The sequence below is a fragment of the Spermophilus citellus genome (assembly GCF_964194105.1).
Source record: "Spermophilus citellus genome assembly, chromosome: 10".
Classification (NCBI taxonomy): Eukaryota; Metazoa; Chordata; class Mammalia; order Rodentia; family Sciuridae; genus Spermophilus; species Spermophilus citellus.
Genome location: NC_138197.1, coordinates 52,919,801 through 52,947,320, shown reverse-complemented (window position 1 = coordinate 52,947,320; position 27,520 = coordinate 52,919,801). Strand labels below are relative to the sequence as shown.

General features: G+C 41.5%; 1 protein-coding gene across 3 annotated transcripts in view; it reads right to left on the bottom strand.

Annotated features, from left to right (window-relative positions):
• Positions 1 to 700: 700 nt before the first annotated feature.
• Positions 701 to 27,520, bottom strand: part of KLHL42 (kelch like family member 42) — a 31,907-nt gene continuing 5,087 nt past the window's right edge. For all 3 annotated transcript variants that reach the window (XM_081310590.1, XM_081310592.1, XM_081310591.1), the window contains exons 2-3: positions 11,723 to 11,916; positions 701 to 6,208 (exon numbers count right to left, since the gene is read on the bottom strand). In XM_081310590.1, the coding sequence (XP_081166716.1) occupies positions 5,757 to 6,208; positions 11,723 to 11,916 (646 nt within the window). In that variant the 3' untranslated portion in view covers positions 701 to 5,756. The remainder of the gene's footprint in view (positions 6,209 to 11,722; positions 11,917 to 27,520) is intronic.

Genomic DNA, 27,520 nt, shown 5'->3' with positions numbered 1-27,520 from the left:
GTGACTTTGAACTCCGGACCCCGTTCCCAGCCTCAAAACCAGAGCCACAACCAACGTGATGCAAAGGCAAGAAGTTGTGTCTCAGCTTTTGAGAAGTGATTAAAAGGAAAGTGGGAAGTTTCAAAACAGAGAGGCATAGAACACAATGGGCCATTGTTGCTAAATTGTGGAATTTAGACTCTGCCTTTTTTTTTTTTTTTTTGGTACCATGGATTGAACTCAGGGGCACTCAACTACTGAGCCACATTTCCAGCTCTATTTTGTATTTCATTTAGAGACAGGGTCTCACTGAGTTACTTAGCACCTCACCTTTGCTGAGTATGGCTTTGAACTCATGATCCTCCTGTCTCAGCCTCCTGAGCCACTGGGATTAGAGGTGTGTGCCACTGTGCCCAGCCTAGCCTCTGCCCTTTTATTCAGAATGCTAAGGACTCAAAGCGTATAGGATGGGGCCAAGGATGGATCCAGGGATGCTCAGGATTCTAAGCCAGTCTTCCCAGTACATCTACACCTCACAGATCCCTCTCTTCCAAACCCTCACTGCTGCTCCAGGTACCCACTACCCAGGGTGGCTTCAGCAGGATTGCCATCCCCTGACCTCCTTACAAATGTCAGCCCCCCCTCCCCTGAGACTCCCCTCTTTCCTCCGGCATCTGACATAGCCCTATGGTGGTGCACAGAACCTAACAGACAACAGACACTGATTTCAGAACTATTTTATTTGAAGAAAATTTTCTTCTATAGTTCTAGTTCTAAACAAAATGCTGTCTCTGTGAGTGCTTCGGCATTGCATTTAAATGAATCATGATAATGTTCACACTTTCAAGTCTTTAATTCTAAGACTCCATACAACTTTTTTTTAAACAAAGTATCAGTCAAAACAAAACAGAACTATTCATCCTACAGAATATCATTTTTCCTAAAATGACTACTAGATAGGAAAACATCGTCGGGACAACCGAAGTGTCCCTATTCTGAAATGTTTTTAAGCGACACAATAATGCAAATCACATTTTCCTTTTCTTCACCAATAATAAACCTTGGCAACCATTTGAAAAAGCACCAGCCAACCCTACAAAAGTGATTTCAGCACCCTTTGCTCTTCAAAATGGACCCTCTTTTGTGATTGTTTCCTGTAGGAATGGATCAGAACGGTGAGGGCAAAAGTGAAGCAGGTGTGCGCTGGTGTGCTGCGCCTTGTGTCCCCAAGTTCACACAAAAGGTGGGAAACAAACACTCTTTGGTGAATGAAACCGAAGGGTGGAAAGCAACTGTTGGATAATCATCACAAAGACAAAATCAACTGATTTTAGTAGTGTCTGAGCGAATGTGTATTAATCCCCCTCATGGGAGGGTGTTGGAGGCAAAGCTATACACACAGGCAGGCGGAGAGCAGGCTCTCTTCCCTCCTCCTTGGATCAGATCAAGCTGCCAAGCCCTCTGCTACAAAGGCTGTGATGCTTAGCTAATATTTCTAAATAAAGTAGACTACATGTGACTTTAACTTTTTCACAAAAATGAAGTATAGAGATTATAATATGTAGTGAGGGAAAAAAATACGGTAAAAAACTAAACCACAGGATGGGATGTTTGAATTTAAAGAAAAACAGGTTCATGATGATGATGATGAAACCATGAAGTCAAAGACAGACTGTGGACCCAGACTGAAGAGGCTGCCAGACCAGAGCAATGTGCCCCAAAGAAGCTGACACCTTTTGAGAAGAAAGCCCTGGTTTAGACCATTAGAGCAGACATTTACAAGGCTGTAAACTCTTCCAGGTCAGGGCCTGTGGCTTACTATGCATGGGTCCCTGGTTCTCAGCATTGTCTTGCTCTGATGAGACACTGAAGCATTTCTGGTAATCAGGGAATGGAGCTGAATCCACTTGTTGCTTTGAAAGCCATTTCTCAAGGTACCTATCCACGCATTCAAGGCCTTAACTCCTAAAGCAGGGTTGAAAATAGGTTTCACTCCATTTTGACGGATGGGTAAGTGGTATCTGGAAGCATGGATTGGACATGGGTTCTGAGAGCAAATCCTGACCTAGGGAGGGAGGGCCACAATCCTTCATAATGTCACCTTGAAAGAACAGCAGCACAGAAGCCACACACTCTCTGCTGCTCATCTAGGAAAAAGGCATCAATAGGCTTCCCTTTTCCCTTCACCAGGCTGCCTCTTGAGTGGTCTGCAAAAGCCACTCTTCACCGAATACTGTTTGATAAGGAAAAACAAGGCTTTTCTCCTCAATTTACCTCTTGGCCAAACAGAAAGGATCATAACTTTACCTGGACATCTAAAAGCACTGCACCCTCATTGAAAGGAAACATTTACTTATTTCTTTTGTAGAGAGAAAGAGCTTTGTCTATCACAGGATAGCTTTAATTAATACCTAAGGCATTTGGAATTACATGGGATCTTGGTTTTAAAAACTAAAAAAGATGGCAGAGTTCAGTTCTCTTTGGTTTCATGCTTATGTCTTTCGCTTATTTCCTACTGATATCCATGTCTCCTTAATACCTTATTATTATGACTTAACCAATACTGTCAAAAACAATCAACTCTTACACATCCATCAGAAAACCTTTTAAATGAGGCTAAAGAGAGAGACCTCTGAAACTAGGCGTTTTTGAAAGTAAAGTCAGAAGGAATGACAGGAAGAAAACACAACCTCTCCTCCAACAGACCATCCTGTGAAGATGGGTACTTCTGGCCAGGCAGCTTCCAACTGGGTCCTCCCAACCACTTCCTTCCCCAGAGAGTAAGTCAGCACCCCTCAGAAGCATCTGGGGGTGGGGGAGGATAAAGCATTTAGAGAAGGACAATGGGAAGAAAATAGATATTAGCAAATTTAGTAAAGGACAGTCTTGAGGGATGAGGGGAGATTTTCATGGAAAATTGCCTTCATTATAGGCAGAGTCTTCAATATAATACTGGCACCAATGAGAGAGTGAGCTAAATAAAAACTACCCTCAAAATGTCAACACAGATGATGCGCACAGCAGGGTGATGTCATAAAAGCCACAGATGTGTTCCTATTACACATTCTATCTTACACTGCTGGCAGCTGAAAACAAAATCTTGTTAGGAGTCTGTGTATCTTAGAGCTAAAATATGCAAGCATACACACACATGCGCGCGCGCATGCGCGCGCGTGCACACACACACACACACACACACACACACACACACACATCAAATCAAGCTTATAAAAGAGCTTTATGGATCAGAGTTTACCTTCACTTGGTCCAAAAAAATCTAATTGTCAGGCTTAGGAAAATAGACCCAAAGTATGTAATCAGCAAGAGAATTAACTGGTTGGCAGAAATAATACTGTGTTTTATGTGATGTGATTATGTACAAATTAATCTCTAGACATTTGTCCCATACTAAATCCACTGGCTAGTCTTCTGAACACCTAATACCTTAAAAAGTTAAACTCTGTAGCAACAAAAATAAATTAGACTTTAAAAGATACATCATGAAAATAGAGGTCACTAGAAATTCAATTCTACAATGACTATAACTTAAAATGAATATTCTTTAAGTAAGCATCATTCCTGGGATGAATTCAGTTCAGAGTTGCTTAGAAAAGGAAAAAAAAAAAAAAAAAAGCTTAGTACTTGAAAATCAATGGGTATGGCTTAGAAACCCTTAAACAGTGCTATAAGTAGACTAATAGAATTATTTGCTGACAAGATACAAAGATTTACCTCCTTGCTCAAAATAAAGTCTTAATCATTTTTGCCTAATATTTCTGAAAAGTCATGCAAATGAGATTTTTGTAACCAGATACTTGAGGCCATGGTTGTAAAGAAACCCTGTAGTGACTCCTTCAAGGAACTGAAGAACTCTGGAGCGACTGTTCTCCTTACTGCATCTGCACCGTGAATGGCATGCTGGAGGCACACAGTGTTTGGAACACGTTTATCTACTGTGACGGTTCTGTTTTTCTATGGGGCTTTCTTAAGGAGAGGCACGCTGTGACTAAAGTGGTTTTGCCTGCCATTAGTGCAGAAAGTTGGACTCTGGCTCACGGTTTTCCTGATTCCATTACAAAATACCAGATAACCTCAGAAAATGTTTTTCAATCAAAATAAAATTTCCATAAGTATGGGTATAGAGTTTTTCGTTGATGCTTAGTGCTGGGGATTAAACCCAGGCCCTCATGTATGTATGGCTAGTCATGCACTTGGCATACTCTACCCGAGTATATATTTGTAAAGGAATGTTGATCTATGATTGGCAGAAGCTTTTACTCATTTTTAACTGACTTACTGAAACTGCTTGAGTTGTTCACTGCTATTGCTGTGTGAGCCACCTGGGTTCACAACTAAGGTAAGTCAAGCATCTTACCTAATTTCAGAAAGACCCCCAGAGGTGGTCAGGGGTGATGGCAAACACCTGCACTCCCAGTGATTCGGGAGGCTGAGACAAGAGGATGTCAAGTTTGAGGCCAGCCTGGGCAACTCAGTAAGACCCTGTCTCAAAGTTTTTAAAAATGGCAGGGGGTGGAGAGCACAGTGGGGATGTAACTCAGGGTAAAACACTCTTGGGTTCTATCTCCAGTACCAGAGGTTTAAAAAAAACAAACAAACAAACAAAAAAGCCAGTGGCCATTCCTCTCTCCTTTCTCTCTTTCTAGCACAAATGTTTTACAGCTACCATCACCTTAATCCATAAAAGCAAAACGTGAACTACAAAGCTAAAAGGTATCCTGATTTAAACGTGATAAACAAAAACTAAGTAAAATACATTCAATAAAAGGAATTCTTAAAGGCAATTTTTTTTCTTATTTGGTATTTCCTTTCCTTCCTATACAAGATTCAATTTTAAAAATATATGTTTATAGCCATCCTTTTAAACAATATACCCTCTCTTTTAAATAACATAGTACGCCTAGAAATGCAATTTATGTGATCCACATAGATCTGCAATATGCCACATATGAAGTAAAGAGGTTTTATCAATCTATTTATTTTGTCATTCATAACTGAAAAAAAAAGATTAGAAAACTGAGAATGTTTTAAACAAATTTTGGGTGGACTGACTGCTTGCAAGGATTCACTCTACGGTTCCACCATTGTAGGTTTCCTGAAAAGTAGTGTGCAAATAAAATATATGAGCATGGAACCCTATTTTAAACACATTGGAAGTACCTGTGGGTAAGACGGGGAGAGGAGGGAGAATAACAAAGTTATTATCAAGTAAATTGATAATTTAAAAAGTCTCCTACTTAAGGTACTACTGATATTTAAAGTGACCTAAATAAAACAGATTTTAAAATCATCTTTACCATTCATGTCTATTATTGACTTTGGCCCTTTACCAAGCAGACCCAATGAATCCACTTATTTTTTTTTTAGTGGTACTGGGGATTGAACCCAGGGCCTTGTGCATGTGAGGCAAGCACTTTACCAACTGGGCTATATTCCCAGCCCCTGAACAACCCATTTTTTAGTGCTAAATTTCCATCATTGGCCCAAGAATATTGTGTTTGGATGAAAACATTATCATGGATTTGTTCCCATAATTTAAAAATCAATAATTTAAAAAATAATAAAGTTGGTCTCTTTTTTCCACAAGTTTTCAAGTAATTAGTTCAAGTAAGCTTATTTACAGCTGCTACTGGTATATATCCGTGACCTACTCTAGCCCACATTTTTTTCCCTTTAGAAATCAGTCTCCCTTTGTTGTTTTTTGTTTCTCCTTTTTTTGGTTTTGAACCAGGTTTGCTTGAAGTATGAAGTCAATTCAGTCATGTTTCTGCTTTATTGGGCAGATAAAGAGAAGAAACCAGCAAGTTATGTCCAAAGGCTGGGAATCGCCGAAATGCTTCCCAGCTATCTGAAAAGATATTGTACTTGAGGAAAACTCGGTGCTCCAAGCTGGTGGACAGGGTCACATCCCTGCTCATGATATAGATGCCATCATTGTGGAGCGCGCAAGTCAAGTTAAGCCCGGATTTGGATGTGTTCTCCTTGAGGTAGAGCCACTGCCGGGTGACAGTGTTGTAGGACTGCACAGTGAGCATGTCCTCGCTCTGGCTGCTCCTCCGGTTGGGCCCCAGTTCGTGGAGACATCCCCCGACAATGTAGATGGTTTCCTCCACAGACACCATCTGCTGCTTTCGAATGTGGACGTCACATGTTTCAAAGAGTGTCCAGATATCTGAAGAGGGGCAGTACTGCAAAATGTTCATGTTTCGGTCTGAAACACAGAAAGAAGCAAATGATGACAGCCACCAGCAACACTGTAGATGACCCAGGCCGTACATAAACCTCTTCCTCCATGTGCCTTATTCTGTCACAAGGAGGAAAACCCCATTCAGAAAAACTGGTTTGAGAAACAGTTTTCCAAATGGCTGGGAAAAGATACATTTGGGTTCGTCCCAATCTACCTCCTGGAAATTCAACTGTACAATGAATATAAATTAAAATAAATCTGTTCTTTAAGTATCATTCCTGGGATGATTTCAGTTCAGAGTTATTAAGGGAAAAAAAAAAAGCTTAGTATTTGAAAGTCAATGGATAAGGCTTAGAAACCTTTGAACAGTGTTATAAGTAGACTACTGGTAGAATTATTTGGTGAAAATAATTCAGAAAAATAGGCTCATGCGCTTCCTCCTCCTTGGGAGAGTCTTAGAGCCAGAGAAATGAGCAGCTTTGATTTAAACACAGTCCCTCCTCGCTGGTACCTTCACTCCTGTGAACTACCAGGTCAGGTCAGTGTAGGGGAATCAAACCCAAGATCATACATCTGCTAGGCAAGTGCTCTATCATTGACCTGCAAACCCAGCCCTGAAGATCCTATCCTGGACAGCTGACCTTAAGAACACAAGTGGTTGCTCAGCAGTATCTACAAGGACTGGCAAGAGAAAAGGACACAAAGTTACAAGTCAAGAGAAATGTCAGAGAGTCTCACCTTCTGCCTTGTAACAAGCTACAGACTCTCACCTGGCTATTCTGCTTCCCAGTTGTAACACAGGAGAAAAAAAACTAAGAAAGGCCCACCCTCCCCTGCCCACTTCTAAAGAGATGGTTAATTGTGTGGATGAAATCACACTTGAAAGGTCTCTCTAATATTATTTCTAATAGCTATTTTCTTTAGGGAAAAAGGTTGCCTCTTCTCTCTTTGAAAAGAGCCTGTGAAATTTAGAATATCTAGCTTTTATTTCCTTGGTACTGGGGACTGAACCCAGGGACACTCCACCACTGACCTACATTCCCAGCTAGCTAGCTAGCTTATTTATTTTTGCAGTGCTAGAAATTAAACCCAGGGTCTTATGGATACTAGGCAAGTGCTCTACCTCTGAGCCTCATCTCCAGACCCTCATCTTATTTTGGAGACAGATTCTCGATAAATTACCCAGGCTGGCTTTGAACTTGCAATCCTCAAGTCTCAGCCCCCCAAGAAGCTGGGACTACAGGCATGCACCATAGCACCAGGCCTAGCTTTTCTTTTTCTTTCTTTTTTTTTTTTTTTTGGCAGGCAGGGGGGGGGGTACAGGGGATTGAACTCAGGAGCACTCGACCACTAAGTCCCATCTCCAGCCCTATTTTTTTTTAAGTTGTTAATGGACCTTTATTTAATTCATTTATTTATATGTGGTGCTGAGAATTGAACCCAGTGCCTCACACATGCTAGGTAAGTGCTCTGCCACTAAGCCACAACCCCAGCAACCCCCCCACCTGCACCCTCCAGCCCTATTTTATATTTTATTTAGAGACAGAGTCTCATTGAGTTGCTTAATGACTTGCTTTTGCCAAGGTTGGTTTTGAACTTGCGATCCTCCTGCCTCAGCCTCCTGAGCACAGGCGTGTGCCACTGTGCCCAGCTAGCTTTTTTTTTTCTTTTTTTTTTTAATTGTTTTTTCCTTTTCTCCTCTAAGAAAGAATAAATGTAATATTTTAGTCTCTGAGGAAAAAGAGTGTTATGAGTTATCAGAAAGAATGAACTTTCTGTTTGTTGTTAAACAAACAACAAAAACTCAGGAGTGGAGGGGGCAGATCAACTTGGGACTTGGATCACTATTAAAGCATACAGCATTTCAATGGCTACAGAAGCTGGTCAGAAGACAGCTCATTTTCTCAAGGATTTGCCTCTTCCTTTAGCACCCCTCTCTGATAAAACCATTCTAGGAGAGGGGTTTGAGGGAGTTTGGCCACTCATCTGCTAAAAAGTGCTCCTGACTTAGTAACTAGACTCCCCACTAAAGGAATAAAGGACTTATTCTAGTGACAGTCCCACTGATTTCTTAGTTCAGGCATCAAGGTCTCTCCAGGTCTTCTGTAGAGTTCTCTGTCCTCACTCAGCACAGTTAGACTATGTACTGAGGTGATCTTGAGTTGGTGGGATAATCTTTCCATTTTTACATTTAAACCTGATTTTGAAGTTTCACAAATCATCCTTCTTCCCTCTGTGGTTACTATGACTTTCTGTTGAATTCTGATTTCTTTAGTGCTTGCCAAAGAATTAAAAAATCAAATAGCTATTTTGAAGTTATGAATTATTATTCACTGAATTTTAAAAGCCTCACCTAACTTAAGTTGTAGGCAGGCTAAGAACGCAGCTTTAAGTTCTGATATATATATTTTCCCATAACAACTGGGATGACTGAACTACAGGGAACTCTTACAAAGAGCTGGGAAAGCTCATGTAGAGGAGGAGGGCTTCAGAGTGCAAGTAACTGCCCTGAACTCTCATCTTCGAAAACACTTTTGTTTTCAAGACTTACACAAACACCCATCCGCCCACATCAGCTAACCATCCCATCATGGTCTTTGGCATTGGGAATCCAGGACAGAAATCACGGTGGGTGGCCCAAGTGAAGAAGGCTCACTAGCAGTGGCTTGTAATGCTACCAAACACACAAGAAGGGCTTTCCTTCTAAAGGACATTTGCTCAGCCAAGGTCATGGAAAAAACAGGAAATCTACCAGCAGAGTATTGTTCAGGCACTGGTGTTCAGCAGTTCCTGGTGATAAGAGAAGTTGAGGAAGGTGTGCACCTTGTGTCAGGCCACAGGATGCGTTCCGCGTTACTCAGTCTAGGGAGGAATCGGGATTCTTAAAACTGCTTATAGATATATAACAGTTTACGTGCCTGGAGACAGGAGTTTGGGGTTGGAGAGGCCATGGCTATCAGAGCATAGAAAGTTGTTCACTGAAACCTAAATAAACACCAAGGTTGAAGGTAAAAGAAGTATCTGCTAAGTCTCATATTTTTTTCAATTATTTGCAAAGAAAAAACTGGCAATTACTTTCAGCAGAAGGTCACTAGAGAGAAAATAGCTTCACAAGTGATGACAACGTGGAGTGAAAAAGGGCAGGGGGTGAAGCTGGGGATGCAGCTTACAGGAGGCCCTGGGTTCAACCCCAGCACAGCAAAGCAACAACAAAGCCTTACTCTTTCCAATGCACTCCTCTGCCACCGCCTCTCCTTAAGTGTGTGAATACACATACCACACGTAGTAGGTTGAATGGTGGCTCCCCCAAAGATATGTCCACCCACTAATTCTTTTTTTTTTTTTTAAGAGAGAGTGAGAGAGAGGGGGACAGAGAGAGAGAGAATTTTAACATTTATTTATTTTTTCTTAGTTCTCGGCGGACACAACATCTTTGTTTGTATGTGGTGCTGAGGATGGAACCCGGGCCACACGCATGCCAGGCGAGCGCGCTACCGCTTGAGCCACATCGCCAGCCCCCACCCACTAATTCTTGAAACCTGGGAGTATATCCTTATTTGGGGGAAAAAAAAATCTTTGCAGATATAATTAAGGACCTTAAGATCACTCTGGATTACACAGGTGGGACCCTAAATCCAATAACTGCACTTCTACTAGACAGAAAAGAAGATGCACATGGATAAGAAGGCCACATGAAAATGGAAGGCAGACTGGCGTTACATAGCCACTAGCCAAGGAATAACAGAAGTGGGGAAAAAGGAAGGAAGAATTCTTCCCTAGAGCCATTTGAAGGAGCAGGACCCTGCTGATAACTCTGATTCTGCCTTTTGGTCTCCAGAACCATGAAGAAATACATTTCTGTTGTTCTAGACTCTCAAGTTCATGCTAATTTGTTACAGCAGCAACAGGAAAGTAATATACGACCCACCATCCTCCCCACTGAATCAACATTTAAAAAGTATCAAAATATTCTGTCACCAAAAAAAAGTCAATCAAAATACTTGGCATTTAATTTCTTCCTCTAACATAAATCCCCCCAACAAGACATTTGGATATGGTGAAAAGAATTTTTGTCATCTATTTGAATTCTATACTAGCACATGGATGTCTGCTCTTTAGGAAGTAGCATATGGCTGCTCGTGGCCTAACAGAACCTTTTCCATGCCTGTGACCAGGCTGGGTTAGACAGCTCTGTCCTGCCCACACTGTACCATAAAGAAGCATTAGGTTATTTCACTATGTCAAATTTAATGGTAACTCTACTATTCAAGTGTGGCTAAAAGTCCTGAGTCCAGTTATACCTTCCTGTAAGTTTTGGAGTCTATACAGTCAAACTGATCAAACACAGAAATGTCCTTGGCCAAGAGATAACTTGGAGACAACTGCTTTAAGGAACAGGGTGGGGGGTGGGAGCAGGTAAAGGAAAGGACACCTCTCCCTGGCTATCCCTCGTTGTCCCTCTCACAACATGCTGTTTCCACCTCTGTTCCCTGGGATGCTCCTTACCAAGTATAGCAGGATAAAACTTGCTGGAAACATGGTTTATTTTCAAATTACTAATTATAAAATGACAATCAAAACAAAGTGAAAAGTGGGGCTGGGGTGCAGTTCAGTGGTAGAACACTGACCTAGCAAGTGCAGGGCCCTCAATTCAATCCCCAGGTCAAAAAAAAAAAAAAAAAGAAAATAGAAAAAGAAAAGGAAGGAAGGAAGGAAGGAAGGAAGGAAGGAAGGAAGGAAGGAAGGAAGGAAGGAAGGGAGGGAAGAAACAAAATGGAAGAAGAAAATATATTGAACAGTTTCAACAACAAAGGGCTTCCCCAGAGTCAGGCGTGTGGTGCATCCCTGAAGCTACTTAGGAGTCTGAGGTGGGAGGATCACTTGAGCCCAGGAGTTAGATACTAGCCTGAGCAACACAATGAGATCCAGTCTCAAAAAATGAAAAACACATATAGTTTAATAGCACAATTGCCTCTTACTGATCAAGAAAAGAATTCTCTAGTATTGATGCACCTCCTAGGACCAATGTGAACAATGTGCAAGAGCTGGGTTTCAGGAACCATACCTGATGTGCTTGCGCTCATGAAAGGAGCAAATGAAAGTCCACATCTGCCGGAAGGCAGCAGCACCTCAGTGCTGGGTGGGTGGACTGGGTGTGTTTGGGAGAAGGATTCTCAGCTAAAGAACCCTTACAAAGACCTTCCCACCCAGAGAGCAGCTGAGACCCAAACGACCTCTACAAACCAGGTCCAATCAGGTCATAGCTGACCACAAGGCTGTTTTTTCAGAAATACAAAGAAAATATATTTTCTTCATGGCTTCCCCTACCCTATTGGAACTTTCACACTCACAAAGTCACCAAAGGTCCCTCCAGTCTAAACCACCCCTGTCATATGGATTCTCTTTCCTTCAGATGTGTACACATATAATCAATGTATAAAATCACACTCGGCATTCCAGAGTTTCCTCAGCACCCTCCTGCCTCCCCCAGGCTACTGAAGCTTCCACACAGAACCCTCACTTGGCCCCTCCACTTACCTCTGGTAGTATATCCTCCAATGACATAAATTTTCCCCTTACACTCACACGCAGAGAACTCGGCCAGAGGATTTGGTAAGGGTGCCACAAAATTCCATGCATCCTGCTCAGGATTGTAACACTCAACATTAGAAACGGCCTGCCCACCGATGGCATAGAGTTTTGAATTAACAGCCACGAGTTTGAAGTTAGACCTGAAAAAGAGACACAAGGGACCATTAAAGTCAGTTCTTCTGATCATGAAGTACGACAATGGTGTGAACGGCTAAAGCAGAGTGTGGAACCTGCGAGCCAGCTACAGAAAATTAGCTCTCCGCGTTGGGGGCCATCCTCCCTGAGGACAGAGGAATGAAAGGACTTCTCATGCTTTACTCTTGTCCCTCAGGCTTCACAGGGATGGCACTTCGTTCCAGCATTAGCAACTGAAGATGAGCAGTTCAATATAACAAGTGCTAATCTGGCTCAGCTTCAGGCCAGGAACTGCAGACACTTTATACACTAAAACAGTCAATGCTCTAGGCCCACAGGTTTTACATCCATGAATTATAAATATTTGGGGGAAAAAACTGCATTTACACTAAATGTACACTTTGTTTTCCTTGTCATTTTTCCCTAAAAAACGCAGCACAACAATTATTTGCATAGTGTTTACACTGTATTAGGTATCATAAGTTATTAGAGAGGGTTTAAAGTAAAGAGAAAGATGTGCACGTTTTATGCAAATACTGTGTCATTTCATATTAGGGACTTGAGCATCTACAGATTTTGGTATCTGACAGGGTTCTGGAGCTAATTTCCCATGGACACTGGGAGAGGACTGTACTTTTTTTTTCCAGGGCAGGAGTAAATGATAAGGGAGAAAAGCAACCCCCCCCTTGTCTTTCTCCTCTCAGAATAGTTATCTGTTCTTCCTGCTGAGCGGGATGGCTCTGTAGTAGGTAGATATGGGTCCTGCCTACATGGACAGGCAGAGACAAAGGTAGCTGGGGAGAGCCCCTTACTACCAATATGCCTGTTCCATTCACTGGCACTCCACCTCCACCACAGGGAATCTCATAGATTGCTTCACAACATACAAATAAGGAGATTAATCACTGAACTGATTAAAAACACTCCGATCCCGCCAGATGCAGTAGCGCACGCCTATAATCCCAGGAGCTCCGGGGGCTGAGACAGGAGGACCGCTAGTTCAAAGCCAGCCTCAGCAATTTAGTGAGGTACTAAGCAACTCAGTGAGACCCTATCTTTAAATAAAATACAAAATAGGGCTGGGAATGTGGCTCAGTGATAGAGTGCCCCTGAGTTCAGTTCCTGGTACCCCCCCAAAAAAAAATTAAATTAAAATAAACTGGTTTAAAGCATCATATCCCACATAAAATTAAACACTATTCATAAGCCTCAGATACTAGATAAGTCTCATGACTTTTTGAGTTGAAAGGTAAGATAAAATCAATTTGTTTCAATGAGCATATGGGACTCACGGGTCCTCTGAAAGCCAGGAAGGAAAAATATTTGGGAGTGCTGAGTCAGTCAGCTGTGATACATGTACCAGTCACAAGTGAACAAGAGGCTGAGGAGCAACAAGAGGCAACCGGAAAGGACCTGGCCTCAAATCAGGAACCCCCAGGTCAAGATCCAGCTCTGCTGACAGCCACCTAACTCAGCCTGACCCAGACCAATTCACATCCTAGTCTCTAAGGTGGGATGATTTCCATCACAAGGGGTCACAATGTGGCTCAGTGATAGAGTGCCCCTCAAACGCTCATCAGGTACTGAGATAGGACACTGTTTTTTTAAATTTTATTTATTTATTTTAGGACACTGTTTTTTGACATTTTTTTGCTTTCTGTTGTGCAAAATACAGATGCTAGGTCAAGTGAATTTGGAGGCCAACACAAGGCTCAAAAGTAACAATATGCTAGGAAGGAATGGGACTACAAAAGGAAAACAAAACAAAATTATGTAAGAGTAGATCACGAAGCAGCAGTAAAGAGGCCTGAGCTTGGTCTCCTGATAGGTGTTCCATAAACACGGATGCCTCGTGAGACAGAAGAGACGTTACTAATAACCTACTAAAAAGTTAAGATTTTTAAAGGGTGCCTATGATGTTTACCTTTAAAATGTGTTTTCATTTAGTTTTATTTTTCAGATCAGAGAGTGAACAGAGTACTCTTCAACAAGAGCCTCACACTGTCCATTAAACCCAGCCAGCCATTCAGTCTCTCATGCCAACAGACTCCACCAGGGTGGCAGTTCCTGGGGGGTCCCTGATTCATGCTGCTTGCCTTTCCTGCTGCCAATGGTCCTTAAAATCCAACCAAGGTGCCCTCTCTGTGTGTGCAAATTTGGGGAACCAAAGGAAGTCAAGCTAGTAAATAAGCACTAAATTTTACCAGCCCTCAATTTGTTTTTGCTCCCCAAAGGTACACAGATAGTAAATTTTGTAAGATCAAAACAGTTTTTGCTATTCATCCAGCATGATCATTTGTCCTAAGCAAACAGGTAAGGGGCTTCTTTCTGAGGCTGAGTGACTAAGCAGTTAAAAAGTAAACAAGTCCATTTCAAGGCATCCCAACCTGCTCACACTGATTTAAGAGAAGAGAAATACTTTACTCATGTGGGATTTAAGATGAAACTGCCACCTCAACACAACTACCATTGAAGAGGCATACCACAAGTGTTCTAACTCCAGGCTTGCACAGAAAAAGCTGATTGCTGAACAGCTTGAAGGCCTTGGGACATCACCAAATCTCAGTTTATCTGTGCCTCAGTTTTTCCATCTGAGAGGTGGGGATAAGAGCACAGTGTCTGGCACTCAGTAAGGGGTAAAAAGGACAGCACTTGCAGAAAGAAGTGCCACTCTCTGTTGACACTCTGGGGGTGCTTTTCTGTGTCCTAAGGCTGTGTTTCTCGAACTTGGGAAGGTTGGTTTCTTATTTGTCAACTGCAGCAGTCACTGGCCAGGATATATGTGGAACTCTGTAAAGTGCTCTCTCAACTACAGCTTCTTGCCATTTGGCACCTCATTTCCAACTTCCCAAAAATACTTCTAGTCTTCAACCCCTGAAGTGTAAAGATGTGCATCCAAGCTGTCAATTACTTTTATTTATTTATTTTTTGGTGCTGGGGATCAAACCCAGGATGTTCCACCACTGAGCTATACCCCCAGCCCTTTCCTTTTTTTTTTTTTTTTTTTTAATTTTGAGATAGGGTCTCACTAAGTTGCCCAGGCTAGCCTTGAACTTTCAAACCTCCTGCTTCAGCCTCCTGAGTAGGTGGAATTAAAGGCATGCACCACCTGACTGGCTTATCAATCACTTTTAAAAATGATCATTTCCACAGTGTTTTCTTCATACTGATCCCTAATATACTATGGTTAAAAAAATTTTTAAACCAAATTACAAGTAATTTGTCATGGCTACATACTTGATTCACTTAATTAATAGAAATATATAGAAATGCAAATGAGAAAAATTAGAAAATACAGCAATTTAATTTCTACATCACTTACAAGAAATAAAAAGCTCTTTAGGGCCATATGTAGTGGTACATGCCTACAATCCCAACTACTTGGGAGGCGGAGGCAGAAGGATCACAAGTTCAAGGCCAGACTAGACAACATGGTGAGACCCTTTTTCAAAACAAAATTTTAAAAAAGTTCAGAATGTAGCTCAGTGCTCAAGTCCCTGGGTTCAATCTCCAGAACCACAAAACCAACCAACCAAGGAACAAATAAAAATACAATAAAAAGAAAACTCTTCAGGACTGCGACACAGTCTCCAGCACCAATTAAAAAAAAAAAAAAAAAAAAAAAAAAGCAACCTCTTCAAATCCTCATGTAACCTGAAACATGCTAAATCTAGTGCACCGATATCAATGATTAATATACAACCACAGGTAGGCAGGGTGCCACAGAAATATGCAAACTGCTTAGAACCTCACCTTGTGACCCTGTGGAGATTAATTCAACTCTCCGAACCTCAGTTCTCTCTTTGAGAAAAAGGGGTCATTAATAGGACCTCTCTCAGAGATGCCGTGAGCATGAAGAATGAAGTGGGACCTGAGTAGTGACCACAAGCCCTGACCCAGAAGAATATCAGGAAATGTAAACCCCCGTGGTAGCTTACTCCACAGAGAAGTTTGCTAGAGTCAAAATTTGAGTGAAAAGCTAGGATCCTTTCCCAACCACACAGGTGATGACCATTTAGTGTGCAGACCATCCAGCCCCTCTCGTCCCACCTTTCTCCTTCCTCTGCCTGCTGTTTCCCTATGTGGTAACCTCCCCACCTCTGAGAAATTCAAAAGCAAAAACACAAATAGCAATTTATACTGTTGGTTACAATTAAACTGGGGGAGGGATGAACAGACAATCCTTTGCTTTGCACTATTCCTGCACCCACTGCAACCACCACCATGGTGGGTAAAACCTGCCAAAGCTTCACATTTCTAGAAATGCCCTGCCAACATTTAAGCTGGCTGTGAGGATCAGGGACAGATTGGGAAGCATTGGGACTGACCACTGTGATCCCATCTCTGCCGGGGACAAGTGTTTGTGAAGTCTGTCCCTAAACCTGCTGTACTCACTTCCAGCAGGAAGACACACCCCAGCTCCATGTTGAGAGCAAAAGTTCAGTGTCATGGAAGAGACCTGAGACGACTTTGAAATGCAGAACACTAATGAACCTACTGCAGTAACAGTGGCCAGTTCCTGCAAGTTATTGCTAATTAAAGCGAGGAGGGAAAGCGATTTTGTGGTCACACAAGCTTTTACATGAAGAGTTATATCCCGAAGACTCCTGAGATCAAATTCCTGTTCAGACAATAAGGCAGTGTTGCACACCTAAACTTGAAAGAGACCTCTCAAAGAATGATACCCACTTGTATTGTCATTTTCAAGGTTTCTTTCTTACCCACTGCTGGTCACACGGCACCATGTTCTGCAGGTGCAAAGAGCTATATAAAAATCTTTCAATTCTGTCATTGAAGATTCTGGATCACTGCTTGGTTCAGTTCCCAGGGTAAATGCGCGACTCAGAATTTGACCCCTTCATCAAAGTAAAAGTCAGTATGGACACATCCCAAAAGCAGTCATTGCCAAAAGTGAATCAAGGTAAATTTGAAATGCTGTGTAGCCTGAGGCCAAAACCTGTCTTTCTCACTCAGGGTTCCAAATTTCTTCCAGAGAAGAATCTGTCCTGAACGCATTATCCAGGAACAATCCCTTTCCAGGTTTTATTTTTACTCGTCTCATCATTCAAATTTGATTTTAAACTCACTGAGGCCAGGAAACCATAAACATCTGTTTCTCTTTCCAGTAGTGATGGGGAAAGTGCTATGGTGATGCTGAGACTCTATGATGACATTTTAAAAACGAATATAGTAGTACAAAAAGCACGACGCTTTATATCTTGAAAGGAAAAGAAAATTTAAATACGGGGAAAAATTTTTTGCAATGAAGATGATCACTGCAGCTGGGCAAGGTGGCATACACCTGTAATCCCAGACTTGGGAGGCTGAGGCAGGAGGATCTCAAGTTTGAGGCCAACCTGGGCAACTTAACAAAATTCTGTTGGGCTGGGGATGAAGTCCTGGCTTTAGTCTCCAGGAACACCAAAAAACAAAACAACAAAACAAACAAACTAACAAACAAAACAAACAAACAACAAAAAAACCCAGACTATATGAAAATAATAAAGGAAATTTTTCCAAAGGACTGAAATGTGGGAAGCCATTCTGACACGTGATTGGGTGACTCCCGTTAAGGGCCTGAGGCGCTTTGGCTCTGTCGAAGCTTTCCCGACCCTTTCCTGATGAGAGAGCCCATCCGTGTGGGGGTGTGCCTGACCACTGACCCCGGGGACCCAATCACTGACCCTGACCTTGGAGTGCAGCCCCCCTCAACCTTCATTGGATGGAATTCTCCCCTGAATCTCTTGTTCCCCAATAAAGGGCTACTCCCAGGCGTGTTCGCTCTCTCTCTCTCCTGCTAGCCCTGAGTAATCCTCGCTGCCCTGCTGGGCGGCTAGAGGTGGGAACCAGAGAGGTGAGCCGTCTCGGACCTAGCAATAGAAATGAGGTAACTGAGTCTGTGTGTTTTATTTCGATCTCTTCTAACTAACTTTATGCCTAGAACCTCATTAATGAAACCACTGCGCAGGCCGCGTGGTAGAATTGGTGCCCACGAGGGGGGCATTCTAGATTAGTTAGATTGAGTGGGAGCGCGCTATAAAGATAAGGAAAAAAATAAAAATAAAGGAAGATAAGGAATAAAAATAAAGATAAAGGAAGAGGTGAAAATTGGGTCACAAAAGTACCTGGAGATATTGAAGGAAAGAGACGTTAAATTACTTAAAATGGGAAATTCAACTTCTATGGATAAGGAAATGTATCTGACTATTTTAGACAGTATAATTAATCAGAAAGGAAAACAGTTAAAGAAAACTCAGTTATTACAATTTTTAAAGATTGTAGGTGAATATTGTCCTTGGTTTTGTGACCAAGAGTCTCCAAATTTACTTACTTGGGAGAAATTAGGAAGGAAGTTACAGAGAGTCTGTCTTTCTAATGAACTACCTGGAGGCATAGAAAAAATACAGAAAACTTGGACGGCCCCAGAAGTTTGTCTTTTTGAATATATGGGCCACAGTTCGAGGCCCCCTGAAGACCTTTTAAAAGGCATTCAAAGAGCTGTTAGGTCTATTCAAATGGAGAATCAGCCTGAGGCTAAGTTAATTACCTTTCCCTTAAGCTGTTTAAAAACAAAGGCACTAGGGGCCAAGCCAAAGGTTAAAAATGTGAACTTAAACTCGCAGCCCCATGCGGAGGATTCAGATGGCGCGGAGGATTCAGATGGCGCGGATCAGCCCGCCTTCTCGCCGCCATCATTTCCTCCTAGCGGGAGCCCAGCAACAATACGGGGAAATTCAGGAAAGGTCGCACAGTGTGACGTCACTGGCGCCGACCAGGACAGTCCGCGATTTTTACCGGGACAGAGATCGCAGACAGTTTTCTTAAGACCTTCAAAGACAGTTGAATTAGATCCTGAAACGGGGCCGGAACAAATCCCTACTGGGATTTTCGGGCCGCTTCCTGATAATACTGTAGGTTTGATTTTGGGACGTAATGAATTAAAGGGAGCCATTGAGGTAATACCTGGTGTGATAGATTCAGAATTTAAAGGACAGTTATATGTTACTGTAAAATCCAATTATGCCCTAAGGCTTACCCCAAAGAATATTTTTGCTCAATTAATATTATTGCCTTGTGTCTCAGAAAGGCACCTGCCGGTAGATTCAGTTTCTAAACCGCCGGACAGAGTATACTGGTCCCAGTTAGTACGGCAAGAACGCCCTTTATTAAAACTTAAAATTAATAATAAAAATTTCCTAGAAATAATAGACACAGGGGCTAATATCTTGGTATTGTCCAGTAGGTTTTGGCCTAGGAACTGGCCTTTGCATGTAGCACCAGCTAACTTAGAGGGAATAGGACAGGTTTCACAGCCTGCTCAAAGTGCCAACTATCTCCGTTGGGAAGATTCTGATGGGAACAGTGGAGTATTTAAGCCTTATGTGTTAGAGTCTTTACCAGCTAACCTATGGGGAAGAGATATTTTAGCCAAAATGGGATTGTTATTACTCTAAACTCTATAAGGTCAGTTGAAGAAGTTAATCAGAGGTATTTTCCTGGAGATGATAAGGAGACCCTTCAGAAAGAGTATCTGTTTACAAGCCAGTCTCCACGACAAAGATTAATAAATGCTCCAAACCAAAATCTTTACTAGGGGTCCTGAGTACTTCCCCGATCCCTAAGACAGCTGAAAAAATCACGTGGCTCACAGAGGAGCCTATATGGATTTCTCAGTGGCCCATCTCAGGGGAAATGCTTAAAATAATTCATAGATTAGTTGAGGAACAACTTCAGGCTGGTCATATTGAACCAACGCTTAGTTCTTGGAACACACCTATTTTTGTTATTAAGAAAAAGTCAGGAAATTGGAGATTACTACAGGATTTAAGGGCAATAGATCATGCAATTCAGCCTATGGGATCATTACAGCCAGGACTTCCCTCCCCCACAGCCATTCCTTTAGATTATAGCTTGATGGTAATAGATTTAAAATACTGCTTTTTCTCTATAAGGTTACATCCTGAAGATTGTGAAAGATTTGCTTTCACTGTCCCAGCAATTAATTTTAAGGAACCTGTTAAAAGATATTGCTGGAAGGTACTTCCCCAGGGAATGCGTAATAGTCCTACACTGTGCCAAAAATATGTTGACCAGGCAATAGATCCCATTAGAAATAGTTTTCCTGATGCATATATTATTCATTTTATGGATGATATATTATTGGCTCATGCTAATCCAGAAGTACTTTCAGAAACTTTTACTCAGAGACTTCACTTACAGCAATGGGTTTATGTATAGCTCCTCAAAAAATTCAAAAAGTATCTCCTTTTCAATATCTAGGTCAGATAATTCAAGGAAGTACAGTCCATCCTCAAAATCTTCAGATAAGAGTTAAGGAGTTACGTACCCTTAATGACTTTCAAAAACTATTAGGAGATATTAACTGGCTAAGACCATCCTTAAAACTAACTACGTCTGAGTTAAGTCCTTTATTTCAGATATTACAAGGAAATCCTTCTCCAACCTCTCCACGTCAACTAACCTTGGAAGCTAAGACAGCCTTAAGGAAAGTAGAAATTGCAATTAAAAATGCACAGCTTACTAGAATAGATCCTAAAGAAATAATGTATTTATTAATATTTCCAACTGAGCATACCCCAACAGGAGCCATATGGCAAAGATTAGGAGTTATTGAGTGGATTTATTTATCCCACTCCCCTCAAAAAACATTAATTCCTTTTCATGATTCTATAGCTCAATTAGTAATTAAAGGTAGAACTAGGATATTACAGTTAATTGGATCTGAGCCTGATATCATAATTATTCCATTTTCTGTTCAACAGACTAATTGGCTTTTTCAAACTTCTAGCTCATGGCAGATAGCTTTTGCAGATTTTCCTGGGCAGATAGATAGCCATTATCCTCGTGATAAGATTGTACAATTTGCATCATTAACGTCACTTATCTTTCCAAAGATTGTACGAGCTTATCCAATAGAGAAAGCTTTATCGGTGTTCACGGATGGTTCCAACTCCGGTAAGGCAGGTTTCTTCAGCCGTGTTCACACAGAGGTAATACAAACTTCTTATACTTCTGCCCAAAGAGCAGAGCTTCAAGCTCTGATTTGTGCCTTAGATTACTTTTCAAATGAGCCTATTAATATCTATTCTGACAGCTTATATGCAGTCGGAGTTACCAAAAATATTGAAACTTCAATTATTGGGTATGCTTCATCACAGGAGTTATTTAAATTATTTCATAATTTACAAAAGACAGTGCTAATGCGAAAGTACCCATGTTTCATAGGACACATACGTGCCCATACTAATCTTCCTGGACCTCTAGTTTCAGTTAATGACAAAATTGATAAGTTAGTAGCCTTTTGTCAACAGATGTCTTCGTATGACTGTGCACTAGCTTCCCATTCCTTGCATCATCAAAATGCTTCTAGCTTACATAAAAAATTTAGTATTACCAGAGAACAAGCTCATCAGATTGTAAGCCAATGCCCTAAGTGTGTTATTCACACTCCATCTCTGCCATCAGGGGTAAATCCCCGTGGATTAAAACCAAATCAAATATGGAAAATGGATGTAACTCATATTCCTCAATTTGGTAAACAATGTTATGTGCATGTCATAGTGGACACTTATTCTAGATTTATTTTTGCCACAGCACGTACTAAGGAAAATACTCAACATGTAATTTCTCATTGCTTAGCAGCTTTTTCCGTTTTAGGGTGTCCTATGCAGATTAAAACAGATAATGCTCCAGCTTATGTAAGCTCTTCTTTTCAACAATTTTGCCAAGAGTTTAAAATTAATCATAAAACAGGAATTCCTTATAACCCCCAAGGTCAAGCCATTGTGGAACGAGCTCATTTATCTATTAAGCTTCAATTACAAAAATTAAAAGGGGGGAATAGGATTGTGACTCCCCAAAATAGCCTTAATCATGCCTTGTTTGTTTTAAATTTTTTAAACTGTGACACAGAAGGTCACACTGCTGCTGAGAGGCAAATGTCTCCCTCAGTAACAGGCCCCTTAGGCAGAGTTCTGTGGAAAGATTTACAGACTGGTCAGTGGAAGGGTCCGGACCCGGTAATAATGTGGGGAAAAGGCCATGCTTGTATCTTCCCAGAAGGTGCTTTCCGTCCTATTTGGGTGCCTGAACGTGCTATCAGACATGGAGGAGATAGAACCCAGATTCAAGCGACTGAGGATCGACCCGGAGGAGCCACTACCCAGAAGGAGGAGATATCGGAAAAAGATGAAGAAAGACCAGATTGAACCAGCCGAAAAGCTGATTTCATGGAAAGATGTGAAGAAGCTAACAACCCAGGCTTCCCAAATACTTCGACGCCTAGGAAAGAGCAGGACCCCAGTCTTGATGGTAGCAACAGTAATTGCCCTACTGGGCTGTCAGGTAAAAGGGAATCAACTAGACACTTATTGGACATATTTCCCAGATCCATCCCTGGTACACCCAGCTGTGTGGACTGATGGGAGGATTTACAGATACTCATATTACTCCCAATCATGTGACTAGATTTAATTATTCTGGCTACAGTGCCCAATTACCTTTGTGTTGGTCACATGATAAACATGCTGGCTGTCTGAAAGTATCATTCGAAGAAAAGACAGCGATTGGTAAACCTAGACTGACAAATAATTCTATTTATGGGGACTTAAAACCTAATACTAGATCAGTAATTAAGATGGGACTTTCCCATAACAAGCCAGTCATTTCTGCAAAACCTCCACCAGTACCCCACTGTCCAAATAGTTCTATAATTGAGATCGGCACCTTTCCTAAATGGATGGATTGTGTAAATACCTTTCCTGTACAACATAAGGTGTCTAAAGCTAGTGGGTATATTTTAGACTGGTCTCCAAAAATTGATAAGAGACAATTACGAAGAAATTCTGCTATGACACCTGCAGGATTTGTTAGTAATATTTTGACTTATAGTGAAGGAGGTGTTCAAAGAGATATTTGGCGTTTAATTACTGCCTCAGAGTATTTACATTTTACAGATAAACCTTTACCAAAATTTGTCGGCAAGAACTGTAAAGAAGGATCTTGCTATGGCTTACGAGCTTGTGTCCAATCTCCTTATGTTTTAATTATTGGAAATGTAAAAGTTAGATGGATAGATGACAGATATGCTGTTACTTGTAATAAGTGCAACCTAACCAATTGTATTACTAGGTATAATGGAGGAAAAGGAGTGCTAATACTTCATCAGCCCTCTTTTGTTTTATTACCTGCTAATATTTCAGAGCCATGGTATGCTGATGCTGGTTTACAAGTCTTGCAGCAAATTCATGCCCAGTTAACAAGACCTAAACGTGATATTGGAGTCATAATTGTTGGTGTTTTAGCACTGGTCTCTTTTATTGCCTCAACTGTCTCTGCATATCTGACATTGTCTCAGAATATTCAGCATGCAAAATTTCTTAATAATTTAGCTCAAAATACTTCCAAGGCTCTGCGTAATCAAGTAAATATTGATGAAAGGATTGAGACTAAATTAAACGCCTTAGAGGCAACTGTTATAGACATAGGTAATGAACTTTCAGCCTTAAAATTTAAAGAAAGGCTTAAATGCCATGCTAATTATAAGTATGTATGTGTTACAGCTGCCCAGTACAATGCTTCTCTCTGGGATTGGGAGAAAGTTAAAAACCATTTATTAGGTATTTGGCAAAATAGTAATAATAGCTTGGATATTCTGGAACTTCATCACCATATCCAAGACATTCAAAATAATAGAGTTGATTTTTCGGATCCTTCTTCTTTGGCTAACCAAATATTGAAGGAGTTAAATGGATTCAACCCTGGAAATATTCTTAAGCACTCCGCTTGGTACATTATTGGATTATTCTCTTTGCTGTTAATTTTCTTTTGTATTGTAACTATAGGATGGCGATTCTTCCAATCAAGAGTCCAGGAACTCCAGAGAGTGAACCGCCTCCTCATTGTAAAGAAAAGAAAGGGGGGATATGTGGGAAGCCATTCTGACACGTGATTGGGTGACTCCCATTAAGGGCCTGAGGCGCTTTGGCTCTGTCGAAGCTTTCCCGACCCTTTCCTGATGAGAGAGCCCATCCGTGTGGGGGTGTGCCTGACCACTGACCCCGGAGACCCAATCACTGACCCTGACCTTGGAGTGCAGCCCCCCTCAACCTTCATTGGATGGAATTCTCCCCTGAATCTCTTGTTCCCCAATAAAGGGCTACTCCCAGGCGTGTTCGCTCTCTCTCTCTCCTGCTAGCCCTGAGTAATCCTCGCTGCCCTGCTGGGCGGCTAGAGGTGGGAACCAGAGAGGTGAGCCGTCTCGGACCTAGCAATAGAAATGAGGTAACTGAGTCTGTGTGTTTATTTCGATCTCTTCTAACTAACTTTATGCCTAGAACCTCATTAATGAAACCACTGCGCAGGCCGCGTGGTAGACTGAAAGAATTAAATATATGAAAAAACAAATTTTTTCTAGCTACAAGCTATAGAAGTCTCCTCTTATCCAAGCCCCCAGTGGGATACATGAAGCCACAGACAATACTAAACCCTATAATAATGCCTTTTGTATTTTAACTAAGCACTTATCACACACTATGGCCATAACTTTTACAGTTTTAGGTGCAACAGCAAAACTAGCATGAATTTATTTTTCTTTCTTTCCAATTTCACAAATAGATTTATTCTCACTATAGATCTTAGCAACCTGAGCATACGTTCTTTTCTCTTTCCTTTTTAAATAGAGAACATCTATTCCTTTAAGGACAAATATTACAGTTTCTCTGTGACATATACTAATTGTATCACTATTCTTACACATTGAAGTCATTATTAAGTTTTAAAAAGGTTACTTAAACACAAGCACTGCAATACCAAGACTGTTGATAACTACTAAATGACTATGGTGACTAATGGGTGGGTAGTGTATACAATGTGGATACATTGGACAAAGGGACAATTCATGTCCTATGCAGAAAGGAGCAGGATGGTGTGAGATTTCATCACTCAGAATGACATCAATTTAAACTTACAAATTATTTCTGGAATTCTCTGCTTAACATCATCAGACCAATGGTCACTAAAACCAAGGACATCCAAACCTCTGATAAGGGGAACCCTACTGTGGATAAAACTATTAATTTTCCTCTAATCTATAAATACCACATAATTCCAATCAAAATTCCTATAGAACTTGACAAGCTGACTCTAAAAACTTAACTGAAAGAGAAATGTGCAAAAAATAATGTGTTCCTCATCTTTATGTAGCTGCAACTAAAATATCTAACAAGACCAACTGAGAGAGGGAAAAGTTTATTAGGGATTGACAGTTTCAGAGGTGCTGTTTAAGACTGGCTGACTCCATGGCTTTGGGCCCAAGGTGAGGCAGAACATCATAGTGGAAGGGTGGTGGTAGAGGAAAGAGGGCCACTTCATGGAGGCTAGGAAGCAGAGAAAGAGGATGGAAGGGGCCAAAGGGAAAATGAACCCCTTCAAGGGCATGCCCTCAGTGACCCACCTCCTCCAGCCATACCCCACCTGCCTACAGCTAACAAACTCCTAACTATTTTGGAGTGATTAGGTCATAGCTCTCATAATCTAATCATTTCACCTCTGACTATTCCTGCATTAACACAGAAGCTTTTGGGGGACATCTCATATCCAAATCATAATATCTTACCCCTGGCCTCCAAAAGATTATGTTTATCTTAGAATGCAAAATCCATCTCCAAGAGTCTCCATGGTGTTAACAGCCAATATACAATGGCACAGAGTAAATATTTGCATTCTAAAAGGGAGGAATAGGGGTATAGAAAGAAGGGATAGGACCCAAAAGAAGACTGAAAACCAGCCAAGGAAACATTTACTATAGCTCTACCTCTAGCATCTGGGGCACAAGGTAGCAACATGTTCCCTCCAATGGGGCTGGAGCAGTCTGGCTCCTTTGGCCTTACTTGTTGCAGTGCTCAGGGCTTTGCTTGGCCTGGCACTCTCTGCAGACAGCAGGTTTTCTTGGCAGAGAGCACATTACAGGCATCTCTTAATTCCTTGGGTCTCCATTCCAGCTTTGGCTTCATCTTCACAGCTTTATACACCTCTCTCTCAGAAATTCTGACCCTATATTTTGCCTGGCCTTCCAGGCCTTCCTTTGAAGTCTTGGTTGAAGTCTCTATGACCGCCCCCCCCAACTCAAGCATCCTGCATTCTGGCAGATCTAGCACAAGGACAATGCCAATGTCTGCTGCCAGCTTTACCAGTAGCTGAGCCCTCTGAGAGCACTGCTGCTACAGCCTCCTATGCAGCAGCTGAGTATAGTGAAACACTTTGCAGGCCCTCCCCATGTGAGAAGGGTGCTCCTGCAGTCTATTCTCAAAGGAACTTGTACCTTTACACCTTTGAGCCTGTGGTGGGTGTGGTCTTGCTAATTCCTGAGAAGGCCCTCAAGGTTATCTTTCCTATTGCCTCTGTGCATCACTTAGCATCATTTTAGAGGTTATAATCTCTTCAAAACTATACTTTCCTTGTCTCCAGTTTTACCCACTTTTCCAGCCATACTGCAAGTTTTAGTCCTGTTCTGCTTTTTTCTTCTGATTCTCACAGTAAACATGGCTAAAAACCAGTGGCAATACCCATGCCACCACCTGAATGCTGTGCTTCCTTGAAATTTTTTCCACCAGGTTAATCAGTCCATCATCTTTACATATGGAGTCACGTGAAGTCTCAGGACATGGGCAAAATGTAGATGAGTTCTTTGCCAAAATAGAATCCCTGTTTCCCTCTAAAACCTCATAAGCACAGCCTTTACAGTCTACATTCCTATAGCATTCAGGTCTTCTCGGTTCTCACCAGAATCCACCCATTAAGCCCCAATCACAACATTCCAGGGCTTCTCCAGCTGGCATCTTCAAACTTTAAAAACTCCTCCCACAACCAGTTCCAAAGGCTTCTGAACCACATGAACAGGTCAGTCACAGCCACAACCCCACTTTTCAGTACCAATAACTCTATTAGTCAGTTTTACATTTCTATGACCAAAATACCCAACAAGACCAACTTAGAGGAGGAAAAGTTTATTTGGGGTTTACAGTTTCAGAGGTTAGGTTCACTACACGGTTACCTGACTCCATCACTTTGATCTCAAGGTAAGGCAGCACAACATGATAAAAGGGTTGTTGCATGGAAGGCACCTCATCTCACGGAGGAAGCAGAGATGGAAAGAGTGGGAAAGGGGCCAAAGATTGATGAACTCTTAGAGGATTTTTACCCTCATGACCCACTTCCGCCAGTCATGCCCATCTGCCTATTGCTACCACTCATCCCATTCCAATTAGGATGGACTGTTAGATTATGGCTCTTATAATCTAATCGTGAGCCTTTTGGGGGTTGTGGGGGGTGGCACCAGAGGACAACACCTCATATCCAAACCATTACAAAGAGTAAAATTAATTGAAACAGAAAAGAGGTTTCAGTTCCACCAGACAATAAAACATGTTAACAAACTACATTAATTTTAAAATATAGCACTGATGAAGGAATGATCACTTTACCAAACTGAAAACACTTTTTACGAAAACAAATCCCACTTGCAGATCTAAATGAAAAAAGGCCATGCCATAAGATAGAACATGATACAAATCAGTATTTGTATATTTT